This window comes from Lycorma delicatula, chromosome 1 (assembly GCF_047948215.1).
Source record: "Lycorma delicatula isolate Av1 chromosome 1, ASM4794821v1, whole genome shotgun sequence".
Classification (NCBI taxonomy): Eukaryota; Metazoa; Arthropoda; class Insecta; order Hemiptera; family Fulgoridae; genus Lycorma; species Lycorma delicatula.
In genome coordinates this window covers 106,398,675-106,423,846 of record NC_134455.1, presented here as the reverse complement: position 1 = coordinate 106,423,846, position 25,172 = coordinate 106,398,675, and the positions used below count along the sequence as shown (strand labels likewise).

Sequence of the window (25,172 nt, the reverse complement as noted above, 5' to 3'; positions counted from 1 at the left end):
AAAAACTTGACTTCCCTTCTATCCGAAAATATGTCTTTCTTCAGCTTCGTTCTTTATGCATATTGGAAAAAGGAAAATTATTTCAACTTGTTGGAATAAGGAAATTGTCGTAATTTTTTTTTTATCAAATTAGTTTTTTTAAGCATTGCTTCTTCCATAAATTTTAGCAAATGTACACAATTTCCTTTCTTTATTTTATTTTTACTATCCTTTTATTTATTTCCTATCTTTTTTTATTTTTTACTTTATTTTAAATTGGTGGATTCCCAGTAAGAAAAAGTCATCAAATCTGCCTAGTGGAAATATACAAATGCTGTAACCATAAAAGGCCATGGAAAATCTTTTTTCAAAAATTACTTAAAAATGTAACAACTATATTCCTTAGGTTAGTGCAGAAGTTATCTTAATAAGATCATTTGCATGCTAAGAGGGCAAGTCAAAAATTATCTACGCTTTTCATTTAACAATTTATTTACACAAAATCCATTTGCAGACTGGCATTGTCATCTAATAACACTTTTTTCAACAATAGGCCTCTGTATTTATTGTGTATTCTTGGCTTCAGCTTGTTTTCCAACATTTCACTGTAACTTGCACTGTTAATCATAGTCCCCTTTTCCATGAAGTCTTCCAGTATAGGACCTATTGCATCCCAAAGAACAGTTACCATAACCTTTTCTGCTGATGGCACAGTCTTGAATTTTTGGGCCTTCTACTTGATCAGCGTTCCCTGTTGAAGCGATCAAGTAAGCACTGGCAGATGTCAACACATTTGAACTTGTGTTTAGCGGTAAGCTGTCTTATATGCACATACTTTATGAAAGTTGAGTTCATTGTGGATGATTTGTTGGGCAGAACCATGGCTGATATTCAAAGAAGACGCTACCTCATCGACAGTAACTTGCCTATTCACCAGAATCATCTCTTGAGCTTGCTGAATCTTGTCGTACATGGTAGAGGTTGACAGGTCCTGCCCCCTGTTTATGTATCGCACTCATCAATTTATGAAAAAACACTTTTACAAGCACTGTCCCTGTATTGTGATAAAAGTCTATGCTGAATTTTAGTTTCTTACATGCCCTCCGGCCAGAGAAATGCAAACTGCTAGCAGAGTGAACATATATACACTGTAATAGTCGGATAGCAAGTAATGCAATCGGGGTCAGATTTCACACACTTGGCCACAGTTGTTTATGTTATAAGCATTCATGCACTGAAGGCAATGTGACATCTTTAAAGGTGCATTATGGCAAAAATGTAGTTAATTTCTGATCACTTCATAAGCAGTCTGCTTTCAATTAACAGAACTGTGATTCATCTGATATCTAATTCGTAGTAAGTAAAAATTTTTATCCAAGAGCAATTCGCATTCATATAGCATTGTTTGGAATATAGGTAACTGTCTGCTGTGTATGATAACATGAATAATTAAAATAAAAATAATTTTAATTGAAATTATAAATAGTACTCTAATGATCTCATTATAACAATTAACTCAGCTGTTTAGAAAATTAAATGCTCTTCTACCTTCTCCACTGTCTTCACTCTGTCACAACCTATAACAGGAGACATACCATAACTTATATTATTTAATTTAATGTAATTTTTTAAGTGAAAATTTGGTTATAAGCTCACAGTCATAAGTCATATGCTAAAGATATTGTTGCATGTTCGCAGCTCGATCAGGATATTGAGAGGTTGACAATTGAAAATGTTTATGTAATTACAATTTATTGGTAACAAGACAAATCAATAATAATAGTAATGATAATTGTAATAATAATAGTAAAAGACAGTAATAAAACAAATAATAAAAACAGAAATCACAACTGTAATAATAATAAATGTCAATAATAATAATAATAATAAACAGTGATTACATACAAAACATAATTTAAAATAATCATCAGGATTTATTCACAGGTAGATAAATAATGAAAAACAGAGTTCAGTCCCATTGATAAAAGACATTAGCATGACCACCAGTATTAACACTTTTTACCACTAGTCTTGTATTAACAGTAGTGCAATAGATAATACAAGTATAAAGTTCTTTCATGCAAATACCTTTCCCAAATAAAACTACCCTAACAATTTATGAATGAAATTTAGTACATTAACTCTTTCTTTTATAGTCTAACAGTAACTTACTGAACCATTTCTTGTTTTCATGTAGGCCCGCACTGGAATTACTTAGGACGTCACCTTAATCGCGTCAAACGTGGTACACACTGACCTAGAATACTCTGGCTGACTGACATCTTGCATAACCCTCCTCACAGACTCACATCATAACGTCTTGCTTAGACCGATTTTGCATTACTGATTTCAACTGGTCTTCTCCAGACCATTTATACTCCTATCCTCCTTACCTGCCGAACCATACCCAATTCAAAGCATGAGAATGATTGTCTGCCCTCACACATTCCCATGAAATTCCTACCCTGATCCATAATTCTTCTCACAGAACATCTCTTTATGTGTGTCAGTGGGCAGTATTACAAAAGACTATTGTTAAACAGATCTGTTACCTTTATGAAAAAGGTTTCTTTTAGCCTCTTTCTGGATTTCTCCCATTATTATATTTTCGACTACTTTCTTTATTGATAGAAATCCATTACTCAGGTCCGTTATACCGGTCTTGTAACAATATTAAGTTTCAAAAAAGTTTTTTCTCTGCATAAAAATTAACATTTGAACCAATTCATATAAAATTATCAATGCTATTTAATGGAAAAGTTACTTTATCATTGTAAATTATTTAATACTGATTTACATTTTGCATCTATTTAAATTAGCGTGATTATACATAATGATAAGATCAATCATTAATATTTATCTTTATTTGACTATGGCTAATATCATTAATATTTGAATTAATGAATGTACAGAAATTGTTTACTTGTAATTGGTATTGATATTCTTAAATTGGTTTATAATTATTATTGCCTAGCTATATTTATTTAGTTTTGATGATACAGTGGGATATGTTATATCTAGTGTAAAAGTTGCTGGTAAATAATTTTAAAAAGTTATTTTGTTAATGTAATAAATACCAAAATAATTTTTTTTCCTTAAATAAATATTAAATATTTTTGTTGACAAATTTATATCTTGAGACAGTGTTCTTAAAATGAAAGTTCTTGACTGTTTTAAGCAAACCTAATGCAAGATTGGCCACAAGTAAGATTGGTAATGGAGTAGATAATAAATATAAAATAGTATTGCTTCTAGCTGTCTGTGTGCTTAACAAAAAAATGGACAAAAAAATTTAATTAGAGATTTTTAATTGAATGTAATGAGAATAAAGTAGAAATTTATGACAAGTCCTGTTAGACTGAAAATAGCTGAAAATGTGCTGTATGGAGTTTATAGAATTTACTATTAACCTCAACTATTATTATTAATTTTTAATAAAAATAAATATTGAGCTTATCTTACGTTCGTGTAAACTCTTGCTAAATGTAAATAATGCTAATACAAATTATGTAATTTGAGAACAAATGTTCTGCATGTTGACACCTATTTTCATTAGATATCTTTCTTTTTATAGAATTGTAACAATATAAAATATATTTATTGTATTAAATTAATTTTACAAATGCAAAAAGAATTTTCTGATTAAAATGTCAATTTATGTTAGGTGGTTATTTTGATGTAAATGAACTAACTTGACTAATCAATCATTAAAAGGAAATCTGAAACCAGATTAATGAGTTGAGTTTACAGATAGCGTTGCCTTGAATAATATAGCTTTTCCTTCTTTCAAAAATTCTTGTTCAGTATCTAGTTCACATATTGGATAGTAATCATAAAAAATCACTGTAAGACATTAAACTGCAGACCTTTGAACTCCTATGGGAAAGAATCATGGCCTCTTCCCAATAAAAAATGGGTGGCACATAATAGAACAGTTTTTTTGTGAGGTCAGAAACTGAAATGAGAGTATGTATATTGACCACAATATGCAACAAAATTATGTTGTGGATCATTCATTATGATAATGATGTTGATGATGGACATCTGGAATTTAAGAATTAAAGAGTATTCTATTAAAAGACAAATATATGTCTTACATGTGTTATTCTCTATTATCCCTTTAAGAACAACTCCTCATGGACATCACTATTAAAAGGAAGAAATTATAATGGTTAATTGTAGTGACTATAGTCAAGTATGTTGAAAACTTAGTTGTTAAGATGTAATGAAGATCTCCTTCATGTTCATGTGAAGTAAATACATTTTTTAAGAGAAAACTTTTACTCACTTATTTTTACATTTTCCACAATAATTAAAAAAAGAATTTTAGATAACTTTCATGAAGAAAGTTAATTAACTTTTTACCTAATAGAAGCTTCCAGTTGTATTAATCATAGCATTCTAAAGAAACGATTGTTATATGGTATTAATGATAAAACGTAATTGGTTGTGTTGTAGAAACCATTTCCAGAAAGCCGTAATAAATGATTTAAAATTTTCTTTGTAATATGCAGCATTAATGAAAAAAAAGATGAATTAAGATTTTAGAGTGGAAAACACAATCCTAAATGTCACTTGTTGATGTAGTATTAAGAAAATAATAAGCTCAAATCTAAGTTAGGAATTGCAGATTGCATCATAAATTCGCAGCCAAAACCTTTCTTTTTATTAATTGAAGGCTTGGAGTAGCAAAGGGTTATTAAACTGTGACATTGTTGAGGTTCATTGTAAAATTATGTTGTTTAAAAATAAAGTTTAAATATCAAAATTTTTATTAATCTTCATGTAGAAGCTTAAAGTACCGTGGCATCTAGATGGATAACAGAATTAATACATTTTGTACCATAAATGTTCTGTTGTTAACTATTAGCAGAATTCTGGAAAACTGTTATTTGAATATCCTGATTTTTATTTTTATTGTTTAATTAAAGGGGGTGGCCTGAGGTCTTTTGTTGAAAACAGTAACAATTTTTTTTTCTCATGTGTCTTAACCTTCTAGACAGGCTACACAAATATTAATTGAAGGATTTTTGGGTTTTAATTTTTTCTTTGGCAACATGTTTATTATTTTATATTTCTTAAGGTGGAATACATTTTGACCTCTCATCTTAATATTTCCTTAACACTAAGTTGTTGAATGGTGTAGAGCATTGATGCTTGCTTTTCTGTGCAAGACATTGATAGTTTAAGGCAAACCAGTTATATTTAAATGTTAATTGCATCTTGTTATTGTCTTTTTGCCACCATTCTGCTGCTGGATTCACTTGACTAAATTCTAGCCAGTAAGAGAATTGAATCAGCAGGTACATTCAACAAGAGGTGAACAAGAAATGATAATTCCTATAAGTTACACTAAACAGATAAAGCTGAACAAAATATCTGAGGTCTTTGGGAATGTTAAAGAAATCAATCAGTTCCTAACACCTGATCTTAGGAAATTATAATTACACAGGCAGGTTGTACTTATATTCTATTTAGGCATTTGCGAGAAATTTAAAAAAAAAAAAATTTTACCCTCAAAGCCATAATTGTTGTTGGTCTGGTCAGACCATTGTTATGACGATACGTATCCAGCATAATTATTTGAAACATAAAGTAATTACATTTTAAAAACAATCCCATGAAATTATATTGATTAATTATTAATATTTTTTGCCAGATTATTGATTTTTATAACTTCATAATATCTTCCTCTATTACTAAATTTATTCTCTTGCAATCTTTATTTTAATACTTACGTTTTTTTTTTTTTAGAAGTAATAAAAATTATTATTATGGAAGAATTCATTATAAATCTTACAACATATAAATTGAGTCTTAAAAAATTCTTAAATGAAAAATTTTATGTTAAAAATTTTTTTAATGAGAAAATTTAGTGACGTGATCTTAAAAGTTAATTCTATATTTATTTTAAATAAATAAATTTTAAGGCAGTTTAGGTTATCTTTAGCTGTTGATAATTAAAATAATAAATGTCATATTAATTTGTACAATATTGTAATGGTAATTAGTTTTATATTTAGTTGATAAACTGTTCATATGATAAGAGTCAAAGTATCAGCTGAAGGCAGTTTCACTTTAGAGTAGGCCTGCTATTACACCCACTTTACTATCTTAACTTAGCTCTCTCCTGACAGTTGATTGTAATAATTGTGTGTTCCTCTGTTGTGTTGCTGCAGTTAACTGGCCTACTGCTTACATTATAGTTTGTGTGTGTTTTTTTATTTATACTGAATAAAGATTTTTATTCACCAAAATTCCATAATATTTTTAATCTTTATACTTTTTTATTATCAGAGTTATAATGTGATGCATTTGTTATTTAACATATATATATAAATATATTTATTTAAATTTTCCTTTTTTTAAACTACCCTATTTATTCTTAACATTCTTAAGAGACTTTTACGACTTTTTGATATGGGAAAATCGTACACTTTTGTATCATGGAGAGATCGTGTCAAAACAGTTTTTGGTCCAGTTTACAGTCATCATCATCAATTTATTTTAATTTTAAAAGAATTAAGAGATTATTTATGGAAATCTAAAGCAAAAAAGCATTATAAACGATTTCTTACTGAAGAAGAGCAAAGGTGAGTATTTATTTTATTAATGTCTCTTAGGTAATGAACACTTCTGTAAGAAAACACATCTGTGAAGTACAGCCTACTTCATTATCAAATAAAATATTGTTTATAATGTTGCAATCTTACTTTCAAGCATTATATGTTGCTTTGATGTTAAAATTAGATAAAGATAAGTGAAAGTATTAGCTATATATTATAACAGTATGTATAAACAATTAATTTAAAATGGCTGAAATAAAACTTCTTCATAAAAAATTAGTTTTTTAAATTAAAAAAATTATTTTCATTAATAAAATGATTATCTAATAGCATAGTTAGTGCAAGGCCATTTTGAATTATTTTAAATAATTTTATTATTTATGTTATTTTTTATTCCATTTATTGTTCCTATTTTTATTTTATCTGTTTCATTTTTAAGTATTTTCATTAGGTATCTTTCAATTCCACTATATCTTCTTTCACAAGATAAATTTATTACTAAATATTTTTGTAGTATTGCCTGATGACAAATTAAATTCATTCATTGGATAGGTAAATTTCCTTCTTTCTGTTCATTATTAATTGTGGTTCCTGTTTTACTATAGAGTGATGATAACTGTCTTCTGGTTTTCATTAAAAATGCTGACAACACAGTTTTAGGACTTTCCTGTGGCATGGCTTTTTTCTGATGCACGGCTAGCACACACAATTTAATTAAAAATATTAATCATTTTATGTAATTATATTATTTTTTTGTTTATTTAATTCAGTGATTCTAACTAAAGCACGCACGCATACCATATGTCATTTGTGCAGTTTTGGCAGTACTAGCAGCCACTATAAATACTTTTTTACACTATATATTATTAATTTATTTAATTTTACTGCTCACCTGACGTTACAACATAGCAGATGACTACAATGGCTGTATGTCAGTGCTACTCTAGCACTCCTTGTGGTGAGAAGAGGTACTATTGACGCAGTACATCCACTTAGTCATTAGTTTATTTACAGCATTTTTTGGGGTGGGGGTGCAATTTTGCAAAAAAAAATTTTTTAATATTATTTTTAATTGTTAACAAATGTACCTAAGAAAAATAAGATGTTAATTAGGCAGAATATTGAAATGGTGTTGACATTAGTGACTAATGACTTACAATTATTAATGCATTTTAAGATTATATGACAATAGAATTGGAATGATTTATGATTTTTTAAAAAATTACACATATACACACATATAAAGCATGAAAGAGAGATGTGCCAAAATATTTGGTGTATTTATTTAAAGTTGAAGGTTAATGGGGAAGTAAAAGTTTTTATTATTCACAAAAGATTAGTTTAAGATAACTACTCTGTATCATTTACCCTGAATGGCGCATTTCTTGCTATTCTTTCCCTCTCCATTTACACAAATACATGTGTAATACCATGATTTGTGTTTTTTTAAGATGTTACATAGAATACTTTTTATGATAAACTTTTGCTGCTTGGGAATTTGTTTCACTAATTATCTATGGTAGTTATAATTATGACACTTTTTATCTGTTTTTGCCTACAATTTATTTTAATAACAAAAAATTTTTGTAGATATATGTAATGTCATTTATCATTGTTTTTAACGAATTATGATGATTTGCTATTTATATTTTTTTTTTAGTATTTGTGTAATTTATATTTATTTTTTTTATGTTTTGCTTGCCGTGAGTAAAATTTTCATTTTAATGTATTTTTCTCTTATTTTTGTTTTTATTTTTTTTGTAAATAAATTTCCTAGTTTAAAAATCAGATTTATTATACCTTACTGCACATTTGTATTGAAAAGTATCTGTAATATTTCTTTCAAACATCTGGGCTTTTAAAATACAAATTCAGTTGAAAATATTTGTTTTTAATTTTATTATTTGTATGTACTATCTCCTTGAGAATCTTTTCAAACCATTGAAAATCAAAAAAATACATGTCTTAGATTGTATAACAAAGATGCAACACTTCTAGTGCTTGTAGGAATTGTAGCATTCCATTCAATTAAAAAATTTATCTTCTGAATAATCTTCACGTTAATTAAGTAATAACATAATATTTATTAAGTAATATCTATCATAGCCCCAGAATTTTAAAAATTATTAAAATTTTGCAAGTTCCAAGATGTATCCGCTGTACTTTATCATTTGATAATTCAACGGTTCTTAGTTCTTTTAGTTTAAATACCAGGTTTGATATTAAAGTGTCTTTCACTTTTCTGAATCCTAGACTTTTTTTTCAAGTCAGTCAAGTCACGTGTTCTGCACATATTGAAAATCCCGTAGGTATTGGCTCCTCCATTCCAGTGTTCTTTCTGCGGCAAATCTGTGGTGTGTATCTGGTTACAGATTGAGAGGTCTATATATAATCTGTCTGTAAAGGAAGTAAGATATTGCTTGAGTAAAGACTAGTAGCAGTATTATGGCCAATACAGAAACTGGAGCTTTATCTCCTGTATTGGATCTCTCTAGAGTAATAATTAGATTCAATTCAATCTCTTCATGTATTCAATGTATTATGTAATAAGGAGATTATTATGAAATAGAGATTCAGTTCTGCTGAGGGTTAGACCCTGTGTGTGCAGACCTAGATATAAAATTTACAAAAAAAGTATGTATATCTACATATATATATATATATATATATATATATATATACGACGTGCAACAACAAAGTAATGAGACTGATGTGAAAAAAAATGTTGCTTACCATTTTAGTCATGTTTAGTGTTGTCTCCTTCAAAGTAGTTCCCCTCTGATTGCACACACTTATTCCAGCACTTCTGCCATTGATGGTAACATTTCTGGAACTCATCTTCTGTAATATCCTCCAAGACCCTCATCACAGCTTTTTGGACATCTTGTGTTGTTTGAAAATGGTGTCCCTTGACCGCCATTTTGACTCTTGGAAATAGAAAAAAGTCGCACGGAGTGATATCTGGTGAATAAGGTGGCTGTGGTAGTACTGAAATTTGTTTTGAGGTTAAAAATTGCTGTACTGACCGAGCAGTATGGGATGGCGCATTATCGTGATGCAGAATCCAATTATTAGCAATGTTGGCACGGACACGAAGAACTCGTTTACAAAGTCTTTCTAAAATCTCTTTGTAGAAATATTGGTTAACTGTTTGTCCAGGAGGCACCCACTCTTTATGAACAGTTCCCTTGGAATCGAAGAAGCACACAAGCATGCATTTCACTTTTCACTTTGACATGCAAGCTTTTTTGGTCTGGATGATCCCTTAGAGCACCATTGCGAACTTTGGTGTTTTGTCTCTGGATCGTATTGAAAAACCAACCTTCATCACCAGTGATAACACGGCTCAACAAATCTGGATTGATTTCCGTTTGCACTAACAGATCGGCTGCCACATTTTTCCGTGTTTCTCGCTGTTGTTGTGTGAGATTTTTCGGGACCATTTTTGCACAAATCTTTCTCATACCAAGATCTTCAGTTAATATTAGACGAACCGTTTCTCGATTGATGTTGAGTTCTTCTGCAATCATTTTCATGGATAATCTTCGATCAGATCGTACGATTTCATGCACCCTGGTCAAGTTGACATCTGTCCGTAAGGTTGATGGTCGTCCACTACGGTCTTCATCTTCAACATTCGTTCTGCCTTCACTAAAAATTTTATGCCACCGAAAAACTTGAGCTCTTGACGTAACCTCCTCTCCAAAAGCCTTCTGAAGCTTACCATAAGTTGTCGTCGCGTTTTCACCAATTTAATGGAAAAAGAAATGGCATACCGTTGCACAATATTTTGTGGTTTCATTTCTGTGACTAGAGACACAAACACGTGTTTACTTATTACAGCACAACTCACGACTGAGCAGTTGCATCAATGTGCTGCTTGGACTAGAAGTAGCTTATAGACCAAGGTCAAAGATGGTGTGCCTACGCAAGCTGCAGGGTTGCCACATCTGCAAAGAAAAATCAGTCTCATTACTTTATTGATGCACCTCGTATATTCATGCGTATTTTGTATATTTATTTCTAATTACAAAGTACCTTTTTTTTTTCTATTATTTGCTTAAAGTGCATAATTTTCGACTTATTACATTAAAACCCAGTTTTTTTTATTTTATTCTTCAGTAATGTGGATTTGACTGATAATGCTTTGTATATATTGGGCAATCTATTGAATTGTAGTTTAGCAATATAACATGAATTTTTTTCCAATGTTCAGTCTAATATTTGACAAGTTCAGAGATTTGTTTCAACAACTAGTGCTATTTGATGTCAGAAATTTATTTTTTTGAGCTTTTCATAGTGAAAGCTTAATGCTGTAACATTGTAGGTTTGTTTAATTGACAGAGATTCTTTAATAGTATTTCTTCCATTTGTTATTTTTTTCAAAATTCTGTTTTGAACTTTTGATAGCAAGTTTTTAATGTATTATCATGTGCTGATCCCAAAGCTAATATATATATACTATAGCTTGCTACACTATTAAATACTCCATTGTATAAGAGAATTAGTGTTTCTGAGTTCAAAAGCCTTGAAAACCCTGCAAAAATCAACAACAAATATTCTTCTTGATTAAGTTTTCTATATGTTCATTACATTTTAAATGTGACTGTACAGTTATTCCAGGATATTTGGTATGTTGAACTTTTGTTTAATGATCTTGAATTTCTACAGAAAAGTTTGTGTAATTTGAAGTAGAATAGTTTGAATAAGCTATAAAGACTTTTTCAAAATTTATTGTTAATTGATTTTCAGTTAACCGTTCATTTACAAGAGCAACATACGTAATCATTTTTCCAAAAGTCTCTTGACAGGTTTTTTCTGAGCTTAATACTACTGTATCATCAGCTTAAGCAAAAATGTTCTTCAGACACAATTTCAGAGTTGTCATTCACATCTATTAGAAACAGAAATGGTTCTAGTATTGTTACTGGAGGAACACCTATGTTTACATTTTTGATATCACATTTTGTTTTATTTATTCTTTTAGTTTTGCTCTCTCACTTAGATAATGTTGCAATACTTTTTGTGCTATATCTTGTATTCCATATTTTTATATTTTCTTTAGTAAAATTTTATGATTTGCGACATCAAAGGCTTTGGTAAGATCAGAGAAAGAAGAAATGATGGGAATACTAACATTTAAAATATCATAAACTTTTTCTGTTAAATATGCCAAAGCTTCATAAGAATGCACAGCTTTTTTGAAACCATACTGGCTTAACAATATTACTTTTTGTTACACAAAGAATTCAACTTATCTGGTAAAAATTATTTTTTCAAAAAATTTAGAAGTTTGAAACCAGTGCAACAGGACAATAACACTGATAGACAAAAAAAAATGTAATGCTTCTCTTAAGTGTGATACCATTTCTTGAATTGCTCATTTGCGTAGATTACAGATCTTTAAATAAAATTTTTCTGTTACCCTTGCTTTTAAATAAATTACGCTACAAAAAAAAATTAAGGGAAAATATAGTTAAAATCTGTAAAATTTATAATTTTACATGGCCATACCTGTGTTAAAATGATTTTGCCGATGCTTTTCTTTTATAAATACCCTCAGACACATCCTGAATTAATGTCCAACTGTAATTGACTAGCACGTTAGTATTCCATTTCCCTTTATAGTGGCTTTCCGTCACCGAATTGTGTTGGTGGAAACGTTCACCATGTTCGTCACGTACGTCTCCGAGCTTGTCCGGGAAAACATCCAGATGTGGGTGGAGGAAATGAATTTTCAGACATATTACATCCCATAGCTCTGTATGAAGTAAGAAGTTGATTAACAATATTGTAGTAATTGTCGGATTATTATTTGCCAAGAAAAGTTTTACAAACTTCATTAAATGAAGTCAAGCCAACTTTCTACATTATTTAACATCGAGTTAAATACATCATCTTTGACCAACTCTCTTATTTGAGGACCAACAAATATTCCTTCTTTAATTTTTCTTTCACTTACATTCAGAAATTTCTGCCTGATATACAAAAATCCAGGACTATCCTTCATTGCTTATACAAAATTTTTCATTAGGCCTAGCTTGATATGGAGAGGGGGTAAAATCATTTTTTGGGGTTCAACTAAGGGCTCATGAATAATATTTTTCCCATTTGGAGTTAAGTTGTTTCGTTTCTTCCACTCTTTTGTAACATAATTTTTATCGCTAGTTCGGCTGTCCCATTCGCAAAGATATGTGTTTTCTTTGCGAATGGTAGCCTTCTTTTCTTCTTAGTGTAGCGTAACTATATGTATAACAAAATAGCTATAACTTTCAAATCACCACATATGTTGCAGCTATGTTTTTTATAATTTATTTTTTCAAGAACGTCTTTCATCACATCATATGTTTCTTTAAAAATTAATACCATAAGCGATTGGTATCGAAGGATATTTCTTGCTGTTGTTTGTAGTAGAACCACTTTTAAACTATACTTGGATGCATCTATGAAAAGGTGCCAGTCCTCAGGTTTATGAACTTGTCCTAAGTGCAACATAAGCTCATCATTTGTGCAATAAACCAAATTATTTTCATCAATAAAGCACTGAGAAAGTTCTTTTTGTTTGCTTCAAAAGCCTGAAATTTTTGTATTTTTTGAAGTAAATTCCAACCTTGCAGTCTTCATAACAGTTCAGCTTGATTTTTTGATAAATTTAAATCCCTAACCAAGTCTTTTAATTCATCTTGTGATATATTGGAAGATAATTGTGATATATATTGGAAGAATTCAAAATCAAAATCATTGTTGTCTGCAGTACTGCCTGATTCTTCATCACTGCTTTAAACATACTTTCACAGGTGGCTCAGGAACTGGAATAATTTCACTGTGAGGTACAGGCTTGATTGCAGATTGCAATGAAGGATATTTTACAGTATGTTTAAATTTTTTAGAAATTCCAGAAACACTTGTTAAACAAAAATAACAATCGATTACATGATCCTTTGGTTTAGCCGAGCCATAGGTACACCAAATGGCAAAGCCTTCTTCTATATACCTTTCAGCCAACCTCTTAAATATACAGAACAATTATTGCATACTGTATGAGGAGCCCACGTCTTAACCTGATCACCAATTTTATACTGAAAGTTCAAATGATATGCTTTTTTAATTAAAGGCGTAATGTTTTTTCTATTCGATTTTACAGTAAACTCACTACATACATAACAAAAAGCCTCCACATCATTTACATAATTTCGAAGCGTTATGACACTATACTGTTAACAAAACTTAAGACAACAAGATTAATTCATTCCTAAATCCAGTCCTTAATACAAACAACACAGCTGTGTTTTCAGCTACATGTTTTTACCTGCACAGACATGATTAATCTTGTTCATGAAGGCTCACTCTTCAATATTAGATATGATGTCATAATATGTGACTATGATATGATTTAATTCTTTATCTAGTATTGTTTATTTATAGCTTACAAATTATGTTAACAAAGTTAAACAATAAAAAATGAGCTAACAAAATATAATATAGGAGCTTAAAATGCTAACTATACAATGAAAAAAATCCTTTAATTAAAATTAAAAAATATTTCAAAATGGTTCATTTTTTAAAGATTCTGAGTTCATATTTGTTTTCAGCATCAAAAAAACAGATTAAAATCATGTATCACATGTTAAGAAACAAAAATTATGTTTATCAGTGTAATTTGAAACATCACTTTCATTTCCCAATTTGAAGATAAGAATTACTTCTGCCATTTTGAATTGCATAGAAAAGTGGTAGCATTGATGATGCAAAAATTTATTACATGTAATAACTGGTAGATATATAAATTTATTAATTTTTTTAGTATATTTTTGTCTATTCCATCAACATCCACTTTTTTGTTAATGATATTGCACATTCATTTCCATTCATTAGATTCAGAAAGATTGAGTCTGAGACTGTTTTAATATTATCAATATATTGCTGTTTATCTGATTTTGTCAAGTTTATTCCGATTTTGCTGAAGAATTCATTAAACTGATTTGCAATTTCCTGCTTAGATTCAATAGTAATGCCATCAATCACTATATTATTTATTAAGTTTTCGTTCTTAGTTTTCTTAACTATTTTATTATTCACATATTTTATATTATTTTACTATCACCTTGCAGACTGGAAATAGATCTTATGACTCTTTGGCCTTGTATATTAAAATGTTCAGTTTGTGTATTACTTATATGCATTTTTCAGGTTGAAATTGGTAATATTTTCTGTACAAGTTATTTTTAATCTCACAAGATTTTATTAAACAATAAGTTATTCAGGATATTTAGCTTTTCTTTGTTTCTGTATTTTTTTTTAAAAACGTAGATAAATAGATAATACAATCATAATATTTTTCTTGTAAAACTTGTGTCATTAGCACCCAATAGTTTATTTCTTTATTACAATAGTTTCAATATATTTCTGTTTCCTAGGAAGTGGTCAATAAATTTGTTCATGATAAAGGTATTTGTCAGTAGGTTATTTGCTAATAATCAGGAGGATATTTACTCTGAATAAACAGAAAAAACTGGGGTCACAGCAACATTGACCCTGGTTACTGCCCTCTGATAAAGAACAACATGACCCAAAAATTAAAATAGATTTCCAAGAGATCATGTCAAAAGAAATGTATGAGGATAGGAAAAGAAAGAGGAAACAGAAATTGCCAGTAGCTAAAATTCTATTTAAAATTCTAACAGCTTCCATTGGCGTAACTGAATCAGGTACTCAGTGATAGATTATTATATTTTTTAGGTTTTAAATGTATGAAATTTATTTTAGGATTTTATACAGAATTATTTTTTTGCTTTATTCAGCTTCATTTTTTTACACTCCTTCTGATTTATTTTTTTCTGTTTACAGTTGAACTTTAGGCTTTTTTTATCTTTTAGGCTGTGCATGTGTATTTTTGTATTCTTGTTTATACATCTGTTACGAATCTTTGCTCTGATTTGAGTTTGTCTTTTTAAAATAGTAATTATATATACATATCTATATATAAATTCTTTTCTCTAGTTTTGTTATAAATTTTTTTTGGAGTTGTTAATGTATTCAGTTAATATATATTAAAATAGAATATGTTACAGTATGTTGGGAAAATATTTTGATTATCACACCTGAAATATGAGTATATTGAGAACCATTATGAAAGACATATGTTTTGATTTTTCTTTTATTTACGTTAAATATATAGTCTTAAGAATAATGTGTTTGTTACAGATGGTTGGATGAGTATTCCGAAAGGTATTCCAGTGAATTGTCCGCCAGGTTTGGAATACCTTACTAGCATTGACCAGTTGTTGGTACATCAGAAAGTTGAACTTTTGGAAGGTAAAATTTAAAAAAATTATTTTTAGTGTAATTTTTCTTTTATTCCGTTGTGTTGAAAATTAAGAAGGGAGTTATATTAATTTTTAGAACATTTAATGATATTACTGTTAAGGTTCAACGAACCATAGCAGGCTTGTTCAACCTTAGCATTAATATCATTAAGTGTTATATGAAACCTTGACCCCATTAGAAATGTTTATTAAAATATTTGGTTAAATGACTAATGATCAATTGTTTTTCACACACATTTTCAGGTAATATTGATACTAATGATTTTATAAGTATAATTACAGTTGATTGATATTTATTCTGTCTATTCCAGGAACCTTTCTGCCATTCAAATCTTTTAGTGCTCTCTTAAATTCAGATCTCAGTATTGTTTCTCCCCTTTCATCCTCTTCGACTTCCGCTTCATCCTCTATAACACCATTTTCTAATTCATTTCCCTCCGTATAACTCTTCAATATATTCCACCCACCTATCGACTTTGCCTTTCATATTATAAATCAGTGTATCATCTTTGTTTAACACATTATTAGATTTTAATTTATGTACCCCAAAATTTTCCTTAACTTTCCTGTATGCTCCGTCTATTTTACCAATGTTCATTTCTCTTTCCACTTCTGAACACTTTTCTTTAATCCACTCTACTTTTGCTAGTTTCCATTTCCTGTTTATAGTATTTCTTAATTGTTGATAGTTCCTTTTACTTTCTTCATCACTAGCATTCTTATATTTTCTACATTCATCCATCAGCTGCAATATATCATCCAAAATCCAAGGTTTTCTACCAGTTCTCTTTGTGCCACCTAAGTTCGCTTCTGCTGATTTAAGAATTTCCTTTTTAACATTTTCCCATTCTTCTTTTACATTTTCTACCTTATTTTTTTTACTCAGACCTCTTGTGATGTCCTCAAAAAATCTTCTTTACCTCCTCTTAATCAAGCTTCTCTAAATTCCACCGATTCATCTGACACCTTTTCTTCAGGTTTTTAAACCTCAATCTACATTTCATTATCACTAAATTATGGTCGCTATCAATATCTGCTCCAGAGTGAGTTTTGCAGTCGACGAGTTGATTTCTAAGTCTTTGCTTAACCATGATATAATCTATCTGATAGCTTGCAGTATTGCCTGGTTTTTTCGTTGTGTGTAGTATTCTATTATGATTTTTAAACTGGGTGTTGGCAATTACTAAATTATACTTTGTACAAAACTCTATAAGTCGGTCCCGTCTTTCATTCCTTTTGCCCAGGCCGTATTCACACACTGTATTTCCTTCCTTGCCTTTTCCAATGCTTGCATTCCAATTTCCAACTATTATTAAATTTTCATCTCTACTTGCTTTGTCAATTTCTTCGTATACACACTCTACCTCATCATCATCATGGGTGCTTGTAGGTTTTGATTGAATCCTTATTACAATGATTCTATTGCTATGCATTTTGAAATACTCTACTCTCTTCCCTATCTTCTTGTTCATTACGAAACCTACTCCTGCCTGCCCATTATTTGAAGCTGCCAAACTGTCAGCAATCAGTAATAATAGTGAAAATAATACCTAATAAAAACTTAAGCAAAACTTACACGAAGTCTTACTCCTGTACTTCTGTGCTGTAAGAACAGCACAGAAGTATAAGTAGTACTGTAAGAACAGTAACTAGATGTTATTATTAGTTCTTGTAAAATATTTATTACAAGTGATGAATGACATTGTGAAGTACCCGCATGGCTTATTTAGAAAGTAAAAGAAAATTCATGGAAACCATAGTATATGTTGCTTAATAATAAAAGATAACTTAATAGTGTTAATGGTGAGACAGGTGATAACCTAGCGTAATTTTCTTACAAGCATTATTTATCTATGGTTTATTGTAAGCTTTGAAAATAATGTATATGCAGTTTTAGTGGGTATGTGTTTCTTTTATACAGAAAATACTCAGCCATTTGCTTACATTCATTGGACATTTTCGTAGCTCATGAAGTAAGTGTCAAGAATTAATTTATTGTAATCCTCATCAGTGATCCTTCCTCATGTCTGACCTGATTCAGTCTTGTTGAAATTTCTTGCCATACCTCATCGTCCTCTGCCATTCGAATCAATGTGCCTTACGTATCTTCAATTTGCCAGACATATTTTCAGTGGTCTTCTATGTGACCTGCTGCCCTCGATTTTTCTGTGCATGACTAGTTTCTCAAGATTTTTGACAGGCCTATGGATTATTTGGCCAAAAAAGCTGAGATGTGCTTGAAATATATTGTGGACAATCTTCTCTGTATACCCAACATGTTCATAATCGAGTTATTCATCCTCTTTTCAGTTCATGTGCATGGGACTTTTTTTGTACACCCACATTTCGAATGCATTAATTCTCTCCTGTCTTCTACCTTGATCGTCCAGGTTTCAGTGCTGTAAGTGACTACTAGTACATTGGTACTAGTTTGCTCCAAACTAGTATCTGAAGCAGTCTCAGCTTTATTTTCCCTGCGATTACCTTATTCTTGCAAATAGCTGCCAACTTCGTAAATGCCTCCTTTGCCAAGATTTCATTTTTGTATTTCAGCCGACAAACCCCGTCTTTTCCTATTGTGAATCCTAATATACGAAACTGTCCATTTTTTAAAAATCACATCACATCACTGACTGGAAGATCATTACTGTCTAACATCATAACTTTTGTTTTTCCGATGTTAAATTTCTGCATCAGTGCCTCACTTTCTTGCTGAACTCGGTTGTAGTTCAACTGCAGAGCCTGCGAACAGGGTCGTATTGTGAGCAAACCTTAAGTTGGTTACAACCTCCCATTCATACACCACTGTGCCAATTTTACAACTCTTCTACATGATATATTTATCGTAAATGTTGAATAAGATCAGAGATAGAATACATCCCTGTCATACTCCTCTTGACAGATAAAAGGGCTGTTTTGTTTCCTTCTGCAGTCTAATCACTGCACTGTTTTTACATATAGGTATTTATTACTGTTTATATATAGCTTAACAAGATGGTCAAGAACACCCATTTAATACCCCTTTAATACTTATCACAGATCTTTCCATCTGACCGAGTCGGCCTTGTGATTATCTAGGAACCATGTTAACAAGAGGATTGTTGAATTCTTTGACTTTCTCTATTACCTACCTAATATTTAGGATTTTTTCTCATGCATATTATTTCCTTTGACAAATCCATCTTATTCTATAGGAATTTCTTGCTCCAGATTTATCGTAGATGTTCATGGAGTAGATACAACAAAATTTTACTTACCTGTGAAATCAGAAAAATAGTTCTATAATTTTTTGCTGTAGCTTTTTTTTATGTAGAGTATGAACATTAAGGTTGCACACTCATCAGGCCATTTGCCAGTTAACCATATGTATTTACAGATCTGGTGCACAGTTGTAACACCCAATTCTTCCATTATTTTGGTCATTTCTGCATGACACTATCGAGACCTGGTAACTTGTTTTTCAATTTCTTTATTGCTTTCCACACTTCCTTTTTGAGAATTTCTGATTCTCTCTCGGACACTAAATCTACCTGTGTGAGCTCTGCTTGTTCGCTTTTGACATATTTTCCACTGAACTAGACTTTAAGGTTCTGATTTTCCTCGTTGTTACAAAGTAGTGGCATATAACATTAAAAACAGTTGCAATCATTAAATATAATTAATAAAGTGCTTGGAAAATAGCTGAAGTACTTTATTTTCTTTTTTGGTCACTCAGAGCGATCGGTACAGCCTTAAAGCATTACCTCAGTTGCTCTGGAGTATTGTGGCAGCAGATTGGCTCCCTCAGAGGCCCTCATTGGGGTCTCCCCTGGATCATAGGAACAACCCGACTTCCGCATCTGGTTAGCAGAGATGCCCCTCCTCAGGACCTGGCCCTAACCTACTAGGTTCCAAGCATGCATTTCATATGCCCTTTCCCTCAACACGCCCTCTCATACCATCAGGATCCTCCTGTGCCATCATTGGAAGCACTCTGACTTCCCTGCTCTTGTGTGCGGGTAAGCTAAAGTGTCCTAGGCAAGGAGACCTTAACATGTGTAAATGTCACAAAGTCATGTTATATCACAAATAACGCATTTAACATTTACTTCTATTATAAATATCACCAAAAATACAAATAAAATTTAATTTCTATCTTACATTATAGGAAGTCATCTAGTGTATAATTATAAAGTGGATCTCCAATTATTTCTTTTTTAAACCTTATAGAGCCCCAGTCCGAAAGATAATGAGATATACTGACTAAATTATTGCTCATAAATGGCAGCCTCTTTTTGCTTCTACATTAGAAAGGTTTCCAATTTATTAAGTATTATGTACATCTTGTAATTTGAATTAGAAGTTTCTCTGCTTTAGTTAGTGGCTACTTTAAAAAGTTTTTACTGTATTTGAATATTGTAAAGCACATCTATTAAAAATATGGCGTATTTAAAAAATAATTTTTGGAAAATTCATCTTGGGTAATATTTTTGTATGATTTAAGTTTGAAGAGAAAGAAAAAATAAAGTACCATTATAAGTACTGATTACTAAAATCTTAATTTAAATACATATAGAAGATACAAACAAGTCTTGTACAATTAACTTATGAATATAACTTTTTTTGTAAATAAAATTAATTATTCATGATTTTATTCTATGGGACTCATTTTCATGTTTAATTTTTATCTGACTCGTTTCAGTTTGATTATTTAAAAGATCAATACATTATTGATTTATTAGTGGAACTATCAGTTTGTAAATTATAGAATTATAAATATATAATTGTAGAACATTGAACTGTATTGAGTAACATTTTATCTGTTTTTAAGTATTTATATTATTGTATATATTATATAATTGTTATATTTACATGTTAAGTTTTATCTCAGTGGAATTATCCTATTGGAATTATAAGTATAATATTTTGTAACTGAGTTCAAAGTCACTTAATATTTATACTTTGTATTATTTATTTAGCTACTGAATTATAGTAATTTGTTTTTTTACATATTTATATTTTTTAAATACTTCCTTTTAAAATTAGTATTAGAATGTGATTACATTTTAATAAATTTCAAAAAGGATGAGGTTTTCAATTTATGACATTTGTTCACCAGTTATTTAAATATGACTTGCCATATTTTTATGATTTTATTTTTAATTGAAAGAGTGCAGTCCTGTAATAGTTTGATAATGTTTTGAAAAGGTACTGGCCCAGTATTGAGCAAGTATTGGTAATATTTTGAAAACATTTGAAAGAAAATCTTCCCATTAACTTCTTAAAGATTTTGTAATATGCCAGAATTGATTCAGTACTGGGTCTATCGTGGGCCAACACTGATCACATTTTTCCAATAATATTTCAAATTTTTAAATTAATACAGTCCATTTCTATTAATGGAAAAATACATATTAACAATATTAGTAGTGATTTAAGAAGTATTACCAAACAGCAACATAAATACATCAGTATTTATCCCATTGCTGTTAATTTGAAGTACAATTTTCTTAAGCAGCATTATAACAAATAAACATATGTTAATGATTAGTGTTTCACTTTCACACAAAAGAGATATTTACCTTTGCATTTCTGCTAAGCTTTTTGACCTTTTTAATGTATAGATTTTTGATTATTTAGTTACTTATTGAGCTACATGAACTTATTCACTTACAACATTACTTCTTCCATTATTTTTTTAAGTCATAGATTCTTACAAGTCTTATTCTTACATTTTTAAGTCATTAGATTTTTTTTACACTGGCAGGATTTTTGGTTGTTTTATCCATAATTTATTTATAATTGCAAATTGAATTAATGCAGCAGAATATTAAAAATTATTAAATAAAAAAGAAATAAAACTTTAAAAAAAGATGAAAACAGTACTAAAATTTAAGAAAAATTGTAGAAAAAAGTAAATGTTTCTAGAAGTTATGAATACTTTTTTGAACTTGCGTTGAATTTGAAGTGAAGCATATTACAGGAGGTAATTGTATTTATACTGATGAATGTATTGCAAATATTTGTTTAAATTTTGCTTGTCATTAATCAGTTGAATTAATAAGAAATTCATTTTGTCAATGATATTTATGTAAGCTTTATATAAAAATATTTTCATGGCAAAGCTACCTTTCAAAAATAGAATATATTCTAACTGCAAAAACAATTTCATCACTGAACCATATCTAACTTACATTCACAAATAATTGTTCAGAAACTAATAAACCCAAAATATATAAAAAATAACTATCTGTTCAAAAGCACCAAACATTAAACTAAAATTTATTTTAAAAAATTCAAATAACCTATAAGAGTTACTAAGCAATGTTGTAAAACTGAACATTTAACATGAACAACTAAACAATATATTTAAAGAATGTAGAACTTACAAAAAAATTTGTTGAAAACAATCAGCTGCCATTAAAACTTGGCAAAATTGATCAGTAAAAGTATAAAATTATTCTAAGTTAAGTTTTTAAACATGACAGTTGGTATACAATATTATTTGTATATAAATAAATGAAATTCAACCTTGCCAACAATTCGTCCATGTTCTCTTTTCTAACACTTTCAGTCATTCGACCATCCTCAGGAAAAGTAGTTCTTCAATTTCAGATCATTAAAATGTTAAAATCACAACTGGTCGTCATAGTATAAACTTAGTTATGTAAGAAAGTCGCAGTTGTTAATCCTGATAATTATTAATTATTTGTTTAAATAAAGTATCGTCCTCAAATCTGATCTGTTCATTGATTAATTTATTGTTGTAGTAATATGTATTGAATTTTTTGAGGATACTGGTAAAAAAAATTATAATTTTTTATTTTTTTATAAAAGTTGTTGGAAATGTATATATTTTAATAAAATTATCGGGATTGTAGTTATGTTTATTCTGTAATATGTCTAGCATAATTTGATGTATCAAAGTATCCTTTCTTTATAATGTTAATATGCTCTTTGGCTCTAATAGAAAAAGAACAGTTGGTCATACCTGTATATTATAAATGGCAGTCTTCACATTTCTGACTATAGAATCCTTGTTTATCTAAGATATATATATTTTTGTTGTTTGCTATTTTAGTATGATCATTATTGTTTATAAAATGTATTATATTGTTGGTAGTGTATGTTGTCTTTAGATTTTAGGTTTTATATATTTTATCAAAATATTTATAAATTGGTTAAATTGTATTTTTATATAAGATTTTTCCAAGTCATTATGTGATAATATTATGTTGTATTTTATATATACTTTATTTTTAATTTTAAAGTATAATTTATTGATCAGTTGTAAATTTTATATAATAAAAACTGTTTAAAATACAACACAATATCCAAATACATTAATGTTAATATTAAATATCAAATCCAACTAGCTCAAATTACAAAAAAATAAAATCGAACTACTTTGGTTAAAAAATGAAATTAAAATATATAATAAAAAACAAAATTTTAATACTAAATAATGTATTTTGCAAGCGGATATAATGTATGGATTGGGTTATGTAACTTTTCAAGCATTATTAAGAATTACTGATTTCAACATTAACAACATAATGAACAGTAAGTATACAAAAATGAACAGTAACTTTTGTAACTTGAAAGATAAACAGATTAAAACTAACAGTAAACAAGTACACCATACATCTAATCGAATGCATACTTTCAGAGATAATGTTATTAGTAAAACAAAGATTAATTTCAGTGAAGAAGAACTAAATGTTATAAAAACTGCATATAAATTTAATCTGCCTACTATAAATAAAAATAAAATCATCAAACAAACCATAATAGACATTAAAAATAATAATTTCAAAGTCAATAATAAAGCTGATAATAAAACTAGGAATCAGTTCATCGAAATCATAGATAACTAAAAATAACAAACATTCAGGATATAAGTATAAGCATGGTAACTATAATAATTTTAATTTTTATAAAAATATCAAAACTAAACTAAAAAATAACGATTCCTCATAATAAAATCTGATAAAACAAATACTCCTGACATAATTCACAATGAGGTATATATTGAAAAAGCAAATCAGTTCATAAATGATAATAATTTTAAACAAATAAAGGATCCTGTCCCAAAAATTAAAAAAGACATATCATATAAAATTAATAAATGCAAATACATTTTTAGGGATACCCATAATTAACCAAAATTTAACTTAACCAATATTCCAAGCCTTATTCCATATTCAAAGCCTTACCCAAAGTACATAAAGAAGGGTTCCCAATACATCAACACATAAATTTCATCAATTCGCCTGTATATCAACTGAGCAAGTTTATAGCTAAAAAAAATTGAAGGAAAACATTAATTTAAATAATAAATACAAAAAAAAAAATGGAATTAATAAAAAATTGAAATAAACACATCCGCTACACTTATAACCTTGGACAAAAAAGATATGTACACTAATATTGATACAAAAGAAACTATAAACATTATATGTAACCGATTATCTAAATCAAATTTACATTTTGAATGGATAAATAAAGTAACCAATTTACTTAAACTATGCTCTAATTGTAATTACAGTAGAAGTCCGATAATCCGGCACGTTCGGGACCGGCTCGGTGCCAGACTACCGAAAATTCCGGTCTATCGGGCGGTAATTATAAGAACAATTAGGTTAATAATTAAACTACAAATACAGTATGCAAATACATACAACAAAGTTTATTTTACATTTCATATAATGTATGTACATGTACTGTAAAACATATTTCACTTAGATTTAAAAAAGTCACGAATGTCTTTTTGTTTTCTTGACTTTTGGCGTTTAGTATAAAATTTATTTCTAATGATATGGAAATCAATAATTTCTGAAGCACTGTAGCTAGTACTAGCCTCAGCAAAAGAGTTAAATTATTTAGTGATTCTGCAGCTTCTGCCCAGCTGATTTTTTCCTTTTCTTCCGTTTCGGCATCTGAGTCACTTTCTAAATCTTGGCCGAATTTCTTTGCCTTTTCACCAATCATTGGCCCTGTTACCGGCTTGCCTTCAGAACGTACTGCACTAAACCATTTGAACAATACACTATCTAGTTGTTCCAGTTTTGGTTTTTTTAATATTTGTCTAGAAGCCAATTTTTCAGTTGTTACTGATTGAGAAGCAAACTTCATTAGTTCATCTTTTTTTAATGTCATAAATAGTTGATGAGCCAATATTAAACTCATTCATTAAAACATTTCTATTCTCGCCTTTTTCTAGCAGTTTGATGATTTCTAGTTTCTGATTGAGAGTCAGTGTTACGTGTTTTCGTTTCTCTCCTTTTGAACTCGAAGGCTTAGGTTTTGAAAACATGGTCAC

At 29.4% G+C, this 25,172-nt stretch overlaps 1 protein-coding gene across 4 annotated transcripts in view; it reads left to right on the top strand.

Moving 5' to 3' along the window:
• scramb1 (phospholipid scramblase 1) overlaps positions 1-25,172 on the top strand; it is a 128,432-nt gene that overhangs the window by 64,076 nt on the left and 39,184 nt on the right. For 3 of the 4 annotated variants that reach the window (XM_075358814.1, XM_075358809.1, XM_075358804.1), the window contains one exon: positions 15,750-15,860. In XM_075358814.1, the coding sequence (XP_075214929.1) occupies positions 15,750-15,860 (111 nt within the window). Of the gene's footprint in view, positions 1-6,309; positions 6,573-15,749; positions 15,861-25,172 lie in introns of those variants that run through there. The other variant, XM_075358823.1, reaches the window with a different exon arrangement.